This window comes from Choloepus didactylus, chromosome 3 (genome assembly GCF_015220235.1).
Source record: "Choloepus didactylus isolate mChoDid1 chromosome 3, mChoDid1.pri, whole genome shotgun sequence".
In the NCBI taxonomy this organism is placed as follows: Eukaryota; Metazoa; Chordata; class Mammalia; order Pilosa; family Megalonychidae; genus Choloepus; species Choloepus didactylus.
In genome coordinates this window covers 8,289,248-8,301,434 of record NC_051309.1, presented here as the reverse complement: position 1 = coordinate 8,301,434, position 12,187 = coordinate 8,289,248, and the positions used below count along the sequence as shown (strand labels likewise).

Sequence of the window (12,187 nt, the reverse complement as noted above, 5' to 3'; positions counted from 1 at the left end):
CATCTTCTAATTTACTAGTTAATGCCAAATTGTTTTTCTGGATGCCTGTACCCCTGGCAGTATGTCAGTGTTCCAATTACGTGGTGTCCTCACCCACACTGGATATTGTTGAATTTAACTTTTTAGCCATGTTTGTGGGTATCAAGCGGTATTTAATATTTAGTTGAAGCCTCACTTTAAAATCTAAAAATGGAGATGATATTTCTTCATCTACCCATTGTTGTTATAAATCTACCAATGTTTTCATAAAAGCTAAAGGTAATAGAAGGAAAAATGGATGTGAAAATATTTTGTGCATTAGAACGTTCTCCACACTCTTAAGGCATTGTCATTGATAGATAAAGAGTACCTTGAAACATCAGTAGATAATGTTAGAGCAAAACTCCAGGCTCTTCACATCTAGAGAGGAATGATCTTCAAATTCGGAATACCTGCAGAACTTCGCCCAGGCCCGGGGAGGGGGCCCATTGTGGGGACAGTGACACCGTCTGAATCTGCCTTCGGATGTGGGAACGTCTGATTTTGTGGCAGCCTGAGGTGGGTTCATGCTGGAAACCTGGGACTGGTCTGGAGGCGATGAATGAAAAGGCAGTCATTCTGGAGCAAGTTCCCATGTTCTTGTGTGGCATCAGAAAATTCTTGAAAAATAAGCAAAGCAGCATTCCAGGAACTTGATTGCACAAATTTGAGAAATGTATATCCAGTGTCTAAATAATTCCTGGATGCCTTCACCATGCAGGACTGTAAACCTGGGTAATTGTGCTCTATTTTTCTATTTATTCCATCTCCTCTAACATTTTATCGATTTCTGGAAAGTCTTTTACATAAGCCTATGAGATTTTGATCTTACATTCTGCAAATGCAGAAGGTGGTTTCATATTATCAGCACATGTGCAAATCAACTAGGCTTAGGCTATGAAGACTGACGCCTAATCATTCTCAGTTGGTTTAAATTGCCTCTGGGTAAGAAGGTACAGTGCTGACTTCAGCAGCCAGAGTCTCCAAGAGAGCTAAAACAGATGATTCACCTTTTAGATGTGCTCAGGAAGGAAAGGTAAGGGCTTTGTTCGGTTTCTGCTGCTGGTTGGAGTCCAGACAGTTTATTTTATGGAAGATTCAGTCAGACCCCTGTGAGAAGGATTGTCCAGAAGATAAGGGCTTGTGTGCATGTGTGTGTGTGAGGGGGTGGGGGGTGTTATCGAGGTGTCAAAATTGTCCAAAGAGACAAGAATCAGCAGTTCCTAAACATATATGAACCAGGCTTTTGAGGCTATGTGCAAATACAATGCATTTTATGAAGAAAGGGTGGGCGTGGACCTCCGGAAAATCACAGGGTCTTAACTGCTGACTTGCCTTATTCCTCCCAGTGAGCAGCATCCAGTCATGCATAATATATATATATATTTTTTAATTCATTTTATTGAGATATATTCACATACCATGCAGTCATACAAAACAAATCGTACATTCGATTGTTCACAGTATCATTACATAGTTGTACATTCATCACCTAAACCAATCCCTGACACCTTCATTACCACACACACAAAAATAACAAGAATAATAATTAAAGTGAAAAAGAGCAATTAAAGTGAAAAAGAACACTGGGCGCCTTTGTTTGTTTTCCTTCCCCCATTTTTCTACTCGTTCATCCATAAACTAGACAAAAGGGGAGTGTGGTCCATATGGCTTTCCCAATCCCATTGTCACCCCTCATAAGCTACATTTTTATACAATTGTCTTCAAGATTCATGGGTTCTGGGTTGTAGTTTGATAGTTTCAGGTATCTACCACCAGCTACCCCAATTCGTTAGAACCTAAAAAGGGTTGTCTAAATTGTGCATAAGAGTGCCCACCAGAGTGACCTCTCGGCTCCTTTTGGAATCTGTCTGCCACTGAAGCTTATTTAGTTTCCTTTCACATCCCTCTTTTGGTCAAGAAGATGTTCTCCGTCCCACGATGCCAGGTCTACATTCCTCCCCGGGAGTCATATTCCACGTTGCCAGGGAGATTCACTCCCCTGGGTGTCAGATTCCACATAGCGGGGAGGGCAGTGATTTCACCTGCCAAGTTGGCTTAGCTAGAGAAACAGGCATGCATAATATATTTAATGAACATTTACTAAATGCCAGGCGCTGTGCTAGGTGCTGGGATACAATGGTGAACCAAAAAGCCATGGCCCTGCCTTAATAGCGTGTAGGGCCATCTGATTCTAGGTGAATCAGATGTTTGTCTTGTAGACAAACAAGAGGTAAATAAACAAACATAGACATATGATCAAATACTGCAACATTGTAGGAGAATAATGGTGATGAATAAGAGCTTTGCAGGCTGAGGTGAGAAGATAAAATTTTATTCAAAATGGGAAGCCATTGAAAGTTTTTCAACTGGGGGAGGAGCCGATCTAATTTACATCTTAAAAATATTATTCTGGATGCTGTTTGGAAATTGGATGTGGAGTGAAAGCTGAGAGCCCAGTAAGGCAGTAACTGCAGGAGTCTGGACAACAGGTCATGATGATTTTGAGTAGGTTGTTGGCAACGAATATGGAGAAAAGAGCACAGATTCAGTATACGCTCTGGAGGTGGAAGCTACAGGTAGGAGGTGGGGAGGCAAAGAGAGAAATCAAGGGACACAAGCTTGTGTTTCTGGCTGGAGCAAATGGTGTATAGTGGATCATTTTCTGAGACAGGGAAGACAATGGGAAAGATGAGTCAAGAGCTGACTTTGAGATCCCTGTGAGACAGCCAAGAGTATATATAATCAAAAGGTAGCTGGAAAACGAGTCTGAGCCTCATGGAAAGGTCCAAGCATGGAGGTGTGGAGTTGGGTGTTGTAAGCATGGCTTCCGAAGCTGTGGAGGGTGGATGAGAGCCCACAGAGAGAGAGGGTAGAGAGGAGAAATGGTGGTCCAGGGCAAAACCCTAGGGCTCACTGACATTTAGAGGTGGGATGGGAGAAGAAAAGTCAGCAAAGGAGAAGGAGACTGAGCCACTGTAAAGAGGCATAAACCCAGGACAGCATGGGGTACAAAAGTCAAGAGGAACTTAGGGGTCAATTAAGGCAAGGGCAGAAAAATGACCCTGGATTTGATGGCATGTTGCTCATCAGTGGCTGTACAAGGGTAGTTTTGTGGGTGTGATGTTGTCAGAAGCCAAGTTGGTATGGTGCAAGGAGTGATGGGGAGGTGAGAAGATTTGGACTTGACTCTGACGGCAATAGAGAGTCTCTGAAGGTTGTAGGCAGGTGCGTGGGCAGTGTGTTACCTGCCACATCTGGTCATTCTGATAGTAGCAAGGACAATGGATTAGGCATGATAAGTTATTGGGAATCACCTAGAATCAGATGGCCCCAAAATTTGAAAGGTAGAAATGCTTTGCAGTTTGAATTCCTCCCTGGGATTTGATGATGAGGATGATGAAGATGAAGGAGCAACAGCAGTGTAACAGCTGACGTTATTGAGTATTTGCCTTATGCCAGGGCTGTACCAGGCACTGCACATGGCTTATCTTATCGAGTCCTCAACACAGTGTTCTGGGGAAGGGATCATCGCTGTTCTGTTGAGGTGGGGAAAGTCAGGGCAGATTGAAAGACATCAAATAATTTGCCTGAGACCACACAGATAAAAGATAGTTGGGGTCAGAAACAAGATGGGGCAGGTCAGGAAGGAGCTTGTGACCATTTTCAGGACTGTGGCCTTTTCTCAAAGTGAAATGGGGAGCCACTGAAGGGTTTTGAGCAGAGCAGGCACATGGTACAACTTCCAGTTTCATGGATCGCTCGGAGGGCTGAGTTGAGAATAAACTGTCTCGGGGCAAGGATGGAAGCAGAGAGGCCGTTTAGGAAGCTATTGCTGCAATCTGGGGAAAGAAGGAAGAGTGGCCTTGGACCATGGTAATAACATGGGGTGGTGAGAAGCGATCAGATTCTGGGTATATTTTGAAGTTAGAGTGAGAGGGATTTTCAAATGCGTCACATATAGGTTATGTGAGAAAGAGAGGGTCAAACTGGATTCCAAGATTATTGACCTGAGCATGCAGATGGCATCTAAAGCCATAACTGATGGGGTCTCCAAGAGAGTGAACGCGGACGGAGAGAGGAAAGAACTGAGAGCTGGGCCTGGAGCACAGCAGTGACGAGGGGTCGGGGAGGACAGGAGGAAACGGCAAAGGGAGACCGAGAAGGGCAGCCAGTGGGGTGGGAGGAGATTTGCGGATGCTGTGCTGGACGCCAAGTGACAAAAGCACATAAGAAGGAGGAAGTGATCAACTGGGTCAAAATTGATGATGATTATGATGAATATATAAGTAAAAATTAAGTACAAGGGAGAAAAACAGCCCTGAAAAGAGAGTTGTTACTTCTATCAGGATTCAGCAAAGGACTTAGGAGTAAAAGCTACATTTTTACTCAGAGGAAGAATTCTACAGGTTTTCAAGGGGAGGTGGGAAGACAGCTCAGCACCTGCTTAGACATGGAGATCTGAAAAATGTGCTACACTGAGGAAACGTTGGGTTGAAATGCTATGTGTGTGTTTATGGTGGGGGTGGAGGGGCAGTGGGTGATGGAGGGAGGGAAATAGCAGCAGGTGAGAAGAAGAAAGCAAAGGCCAGATTTTGTATTCTAGAAAGAGTACTCTGGCTCTTGGGTGGAGAATAGGTTTGGAGGGAAGGAGGAGGATGTCACGATACCTGCCAGGAGGACATCACTGTTGTCTAGGTAGGGGGCCAGGTGAAGGGTTTACCTTAAACTGGAATGAAAAGGGAGTGCATGGAGTTTTATGCTGCAGGTACTCTGATGAACAAACATAGCCTTGGACTCTGAAGCAACCACTGTGTTGGTGTTTGATGCTAATCAGAGCTAATTAGAGCTCTTATTATGTGCCAGACCCTCTTATAGGTGCTTTAAATGTATAAATTCATATATTCCACCCCCCTCAAACCTATGAACCTATGAAGTAGGTATTATTATTACCCCCATTTTACAGATGAGGAAACTGAGGCAAAACAAGGCTAAGTAGATTGCCCACTGGCTCATGGCTAATACGTGGCAGAGCTGGGCTTGCATGAAGCAGACCTGCTCGAGAGCCCTTCCTCTAACTTCCGGGCTTACTGCCCTCTGCAGTTCTGTTTTGTTGTGCTAGGTGAGTTAAACAGTTGAAGAAAGAGAATACAGGCTCTAAAAATTAATAATCCCATGAGAAAAAAATCCCCCCTCTGACCGGGCAACCTCAGGAAAGAAAGATCAGTGGTGAGCAGGCCCTCATTTGTGACAAAAACAGCAAATAGTGGCACATTAGAGGATTGAGTCCTGGTCACAGGCTAGACATTGTGGATGTTCAGAGAAGGTTCTGAACTAATGTTGAAATAATAAAGAGCAAATGGAGAAGTCAAGGGATGCCGAGTAGACAGGGTCGACCAGTTGGCTATAGAGAAGGAAGGAGGAGTCCAGGTTTGATAATGGGCTGGTATTGTTTTGCTGTCTCTGAAGACCAAAACAAAGGAACCCCTTCAGGAATTGGTAATCAAGTCCAGTTGACCCAACCACTGGGTCCCAATTTTTATGTCTAAAAAGAGAATCTGCTTTATGTGACCCTGGTCACGCGACTGGTGCCAGGACAGAGACACTGTCTTTGGTTGACTGCCTGGCCTTACCAGTATCAATGTTGTTTACACTCTGACCCCACTGCATGTTTAGTTCTACTTTCTGATTTTCCCTGGCCACACAACCATGTTTGAACCACTTGCATCCATCAGACGTCTCCTGCTTTTGGCTGTGCTATACCTTCTACCTCCATCCTTCTTCAGCTTAACAAGGGCCCAATTATATTCCAAGACCTTGTTCAAATTCCACATCCTCTAATAAACCTTTCTGCCCCATCTCAGGCAGAATTATTTGCTCCTTCCTCTGTGGTTTTTTAGATTTTGCCAATATTTCCACTGCTAACCTACAAAGAGGAATTCTTGTCTTTTCACCTCAGCAGTTGCCGAGTTCATAAGCATTGGATAAATACTCAAGAAATGAACAAATAAATACTTGTCTGATAAGTTCAAATATGTCTTCAATGGTTTACTTTCACTACCTAGAAATAGCAAAGGTATGAAATGAAGACTCTTCTAGCACTTGTCTGTTTATCTGGAATCCCTTCACTGTCACTTAGTTGTCTGGGAAAATTACTTAACCTCTGAATTGTGTTTCTTCAGCTGTAAATCTGGGTTGATTGCACCCGTCCTGCAGAGTCAGAGGGTTAAGCTGGCTAGTGTGTGCTGTGAGCCTGGCACCACGTCTGCATATTTAATATCTGGCATATCGCAGTGACTAGTAGACGGCAGCGGTGGTGGCAGTAAAACAGTCAGCTACTTGTGCAATTTTCTTTTGCAAAATGGAGATCTTTTGGCAAAATGATTTTGTGTACTCATACTTCTAAATAGATAATAAAAGTATAATAAATCATTCTTGTGAATCATCTGCAGAGAGGCACTGTGGGACTTTGGAGTCACACGGCTTGAGTTCAATCCAGTCTTCCCCACCTACCAGCTGGCAGCCGTGGGCGGGTAACTTATCCTACATGAGTCTTAGCCTCCTACATCACCCACAACAGGTTTCTTTTGAGGAGTCAGTGAACCGATGAATGTGACAAGGGTCAGGTACTACCCTACCTGCCGATACAGTACAAGATACAGTGTGTCCCCAAATATGATTTGGGGCATCTCCCAATCTTTTCAGAACAGACATCCATGCAGGGTGCATTGAAGCAGACCCTGGGACACCCAAGATCAGGGGAAAAAGAAAGATGCATCATGCTAACAGCAGGAACTTTCAAGAAGAGCGTGAAATAAACCCTCTGACATCCACCTTGGATAAATACAGCAGAACACATGTTTCTCACTGTAAATGTATTCTTTATTTTCATCACCTTTCAATGAAAGAGTGGCTCCTGTCAACACTATTTAATGATGTTGCAAATATATCCTAAAAAGCAGTATCATTTCTTTAAAAATGAAAGGTAACTGTAATGAAAGCTTGCAGTGGGAAAAGTATAAAATAGAAACTTGGTTAAATTTCAGCAGGCTCCTATCAAGAAAGAAAAATGGTATCACCACTCCATTAAAGCAGTAATAAAAACACACAGTTTTGCTTGTTCTCAAGCTAGTTGTTCTAAAAGAGAAGCCCGTTAGCCATTTTCTTCTTACTGATCAAATAAACACGGCTTGTGTATATAATCATTCTGGGGGAAGGTCAAAATGAGGCTTCTAACTCTATGCTCAAAGTTAGGTTCCTAGGTAGGAGCACCAGCTCTGCTTTCCAGAAGACAGAGACATGTGACAGTTTCAGATGCTATAGTAACAGAGAGACCTGTGGGGCTGTGGCTTTAGCCCGTTGAGCCTGGGCAGCTGATACAACTGCAGTCCCCTTGGGTTCCTTCTCTGGTCTGGGCTACCTTAGTTCTGACCATCTGGCAGGACCATGGTCGACGGGACCGGGTATTCCAAGGCATTGCAGTCATCTGACAAGAACACCAAATCCTAAAAATGAGACGGGTGATGAGCAGGAATGTAACTGAAGGTGGTTGCAGAGACTGCACGCAACTGTAGGACTCCTGATTATCCTCAGAGACCATTCCATTGTGCCCCTTTATGTGGAAACTTCCCATCTCTTACTCTCCCAAGGAGAATGAGTTGCTCTTCCCTCACATTCCCATAGAATCTTGTATATTCTTTTATTATTTATTGAATTCACTCATACATTGGTTCATCAGATGGATGGATGGGGGGACAGATGGATGGGTGGATGTGTGAGTGGATAGGTGGATGGATGGATGAATGGATGGCTGGCTGGATGGGTGGATGGATGGATGTGTGCGTGGATGGATGGATGGATGGATGTGTGAGTGGATGGGTGGGTGGGTGGATGGATGGATGGATGGATGGATGGATGGCTGAGCAAATGAATGAAATGCATCTTAATTTCTGAGCGACAACTCTGGACCAGGCATTGGGATATACCATGAGTAACAGCATCAGATCTCATCTTCAGACACTTTAGTCAATGATATCACTTATCAGACTGTAGGATAATTATAGCATCTTCCTGTCTTACCCCCACAGACCAAGAGGAAAGGGGAATGAGGAGGGAACAGACGCAGAGAGCAAATGTGTAATGAATCATTGGGGCATGAACAAATAACTTATAATTTAATAGTCAATTATTAACATTTTCCGAAGGCTCACTCTGGGTCAGGCATGATGCTAGAATTCTACGTAAATCACCCTATTGAGGTTCTGAGGATCAACGGTTGCTACAGTGCCTGGCACACGTTAAGAGTAAAATTACTGTTATTCTTCCAACGATCTCATGAAAGATGCACTATTATGTCCCTGGTTTCCAAAGGAGGAGACTGCAGCTCAGAGAGGGACACTCCCTGCTGGGGAGCAGGGGGACAAAGACGAGAGCACAGGCCTGCCTGATGCTGAAGACTGCATCTTTAGGACCACGTGACTCTGCTCTGTGCATCTTAATCAGTGCTGATTTTCTGCGGTTCTCTGCCCTCTTCCCACCAGAACCCTTGTGCTGCAGAGCACACCCAAAGAGCCCCCCTCCTCCAAGAACAATCCCCTGACCCCAGTGCACAGGGAATTCTTCCTTCTTGGAATTCCATAGCCCTCAGTTGGCACCCCTGACCCCCCACCCTTTTGGCTCTGGCAGAGTGGTCCTGTGTGGCAGGTGTGCAGTCCTGGGTTTTGACCCCGCATCTGCTGGAGCTCTTGGCTCGGTCAGGGCTAAACCCCAGTCACTTGCCCAGCCCTCCTCTCCTAGGCTCAGAAAGCCTTGCTGATAATGAGCAGAAGAGGGACCTCCAAAGGTGTGCACTCACCCGCCTGCAGAAGGAGTTCATGATGATGTACAGTTTCCGCACCTTGTCTTTCAGAGCGTCCACCTGGGCAACTTTCCAACACTGGGGCGAGGCTGCGAAGTCCCGCAGCCTGGCCAGCACACAGTAATTCTGGAGTGGGGGACAGCAGGGAGGGTGCCGGGAGACGTGAGCAGCTGGAGGGAGGGAGCTGGGGCACCTGCTTCCTTCGGGATGGGACCCCTGCCCCCCCCCCATCCCGTGCCCTGTAAATCAGACCCAAGCCTCCTCACCCCCAGGCAGAAAGGCTCCACTTACATGTATGTCCAGGTACAGCCTGGGCAGGTATCTCACGCACGGCTCCTGCAGAAAGGGAGACGGGGTGTGGTGACCCCCAGGGGATCCCCGCCAGCCCTTCGCAGCCCCAAACCCCTGACGCTGTGGCAAGCACTGTGATTTCCGGCTTCACATACCACATTCCTCTGGCAGTGGGGAAGCTGTGCTTCCAGGAGTCTGCATTTGGGATTCAACCTTTATATCCTGTACTGTGAGTAGACAACTGCTTCTGCACTCTCCCTCTCCGTGATTTTATGTTATTTTATTATCCTTTTGCTTCTGTGCATGTCTGGACACCAGAAGACCCAGACTGAAGTTCCAGCCTACCAGTCATCCCCGGTGTGACTCCCCTCCCCCTCTCTGACTCAGTTTCCCAACTGTGAAATTAGAGAGTTAGAACACATAATCACTCCACTTCCCTTCAGCTCTGCAGTTCAGAGCCTATGTACTTTTTTTTTTTAACATTTTAAAATCAGGTGTCTTTAAAAGATGATTGCGCTATATAGTCAACAAGGAATTTATTGACTAAATTATAGTGCAACTAAACAGCAAAATGGTGCTACGAAAGAATAGTAATTTATTTAATACTTTTGTTTAAAAATGGTCAGAAAACTGCTTGTGCTGTTTCATCCACATTTTGTTTTCACCCACATACCTGCCCCGCAACCCCCACGTATGTATCTGAACACCTCTGCACAGACAAAAAGTTGAAATGCTCTCCAAAATGTTATCGCAGCAGTTACCTCTAGGTGGTAGAATTGCAAGTAATATTCATTTTCTGCTTTGTCCTTTGTGCATTTCCCAACCGTCTACAGAAAATGTTACTTTTCAAATTAGAAAGAAATACATGTTATTTAACTTCTAAAGAGAGCATAAAAAGAAGGTGTTAGTTAGGGTCTTGTAGACCCCAACACCTGAGAAACATTACATGCCATTTGAAGGGTTTTACAAGTGGTAAAAGGATGCTTCTGAATTTTACCAAAGCTTTCAAGGTAGCTTATTGTGCTTTGTTTCTACCATATACAGTTCCCCTTGGCCGGCAGCTGATGTTTACGGAGACTTCACCCTTCGCCTCTAAAGGAACCTTAGTCCCCACAGCCACCCTGAGGGGGTGCTACTGTGACCACCTTTTACAGATGTGGAAACTGAGTTACAGATGCCCAAGTTGGCACAGCGGTTAAGGGGTGGTCTGTTCCGAGTCTGAGCCCCCCCTCCATCCCCATTCTCAATCAGCGGCTTCTGAACGGAAGGCCGAATCTTGGGCCTTAACCCTGAAGTTCTAGATTCTAGGAAGAGCTTTTTTGCCTTTGACAGCAGGCCTCTGATGTTTACAAGGAATTTGCAAACAAAAATGGTGATCTCTTTGATTATTTTTCCTTTCATTAAAAAATAAAAAAGCAAACCGCTGGTATTGTCTTTAATAAGGATGGGAATAAAACAAATACTCTTGCTCTTAACAGTTACCAAAAAAACAAAAAATCTGTTTTGTTTTTTTTTTGCCTTGGTCAAGACGCCTGTGCTCAAGCACAGCTCTGCTTGAGCCGGGGGCACTCACCTGGGGCTCGGTGGCCTGCAGGCTCTGGAAGGCGCCCGTGATCTCCCGGCTCAGGCCCAGCATCCTGGAGTAGCAGGTCGGGGGCGCGGGGCGCGCGGCGGGGGGCAGGGCCAGCAGCAGCAGCAGCAGCAGCGGCGGGAGCGGCCGGGACAGCATGGTCTCCGGGGCGGAGGGCTCACTGCAGCCCCTGGCGCTGCCGGCGCCCCTTTAAGCAGCCGCAGGGGAGGGGGAGGCAGCTGCCTGGGGGTGGTCCCAGGCTGAGCTCCACGCCCCCCGTTTCCTTTGGGGCCCAGCCAAAACCCGGAGAGGTCCAGCCAGGTGGGAGAGAGGATGGGGCACACCCGGGCTGGGGACACTGGATCCTTTCAGACCTGAAGGCCCCCTCGTTAAGGGGGGGCCTGGAAGGGAAGCAGGGAAGCGGGGTCTTCCTCTCCCCCTCTTTCACTGAGAAGTTCTCTCTGCAAGGGTTTTTCATGTCAGGTCTGAGATGGCAGGAGTAGCAGGGTGACGGTGGTGGGGGTGGGATGCCGATGGCTGGGAAGGTCAGTCAGAGGCGAGGGGTGGGCAGCCTGGACCCTCAGTTACCATAGGGACTGTCCCAGAGCACAATTGGGTGGGGGACTAGCAGTGACTGATTGGCACTCACCCAAGCAGCCTCGGTGTCCACACCTGGTGGCCCTGGACGGTCATTTCCTCTCCGAGGTGGCTGCGTCTCCTCAGCTGGAAGATGGGTGCAAGCTAGGACTTTCCTAAGGGGTTATCGAGAGCACCCACCACGCTATTCCACGGGAAGCTGCCAGCCCCGGGCCCCGCACCCAGCAGACCCAGAGGATGAGGCTTTTCTCTAAACATGGGTCTACTTTAGGGACGATGTTCTGGGTTTGCCAATTGTTGATCCTATAACAACTTCCAAGTCAAAGGGGTGGGCTCCCAGTGCAAAGCCAGGTTGTCACTTCTGGCTATGACCTTGGGCAAGTTTCTTAACTCTTTCCTTGCTCTCCCTACATGTTAAATAGGGTGACAACACTACCTAGCCTGGAGGAGGGCTGCGAGGAGGAATAAATGAGAAACCACTCCAAAGGAGCAAATCACAGTGTGTGGACCACATAGTGAGCTTCCCAGAGGTGTGAGCTAAAATCACTCCTTTCCTCAAATCCTGCAAATGTTTCTCTGAAGCAGAAGCTGCAGAAAATAGTCCCATTTTCCAGGTGGTAACTGAGCCTCAGAGAGTTCCAGCAACTTATGCAAGGTCAAAAACTTGGGGTGGGGGCAGCTTGGTCTCATCTTGAGACTCTGTGCCCTACTTCCTTCCATCTTTCCCCCTTGCAGTGTGGAGTGAGAGGTGAGCAGGACTCTTGCAATCTAAGTCTGGACCCCGACAGGGGACAAGCAAGGAGCAGGAGCTGTCAGAGAAAGGAAGATTCCTACCTAGCACAGAGCATCACATA

The 12,187-nt window shown here is 46.5% G+C and overlaps 1 protein-coding gene across 1 annotated transcript; it reads right to left on the bottom strand.

Annotated features, from left to right (window-relative positions):
• Positions 1 to 6,891: 6,891 nt before the first annotated feature.
• LOC119528538 (cytokine-like protein 1) lies at positions 6,892 to 11,541 on the bottom strand. Its single transcript, XM_037828892.1, has 5 exons — positions 11,386 to 11,541; positions 10,740 to 10,944; positions 9,167 to 9,211; positions 8,873 to 9,001; positions 6,892 to 7,523 (listed from the first exon to the last, which is right to left on the bottom strand). The coding sequence occupies exons 1-5, from the start codon at positions 11,427 to 11,429 to the stop codon at positions 7,440 to 7,442; spliced, it is 507 nt and encodes a 168-aa protein (XP_037684820.1). The 5' UTR covers positions 11,430 to 11,541; the 3' UTR covers positions 6,892 to 7,439.
• Between the last annotated feature and the right edge of the window lie 646 nt (positions 11,542 to 12,187).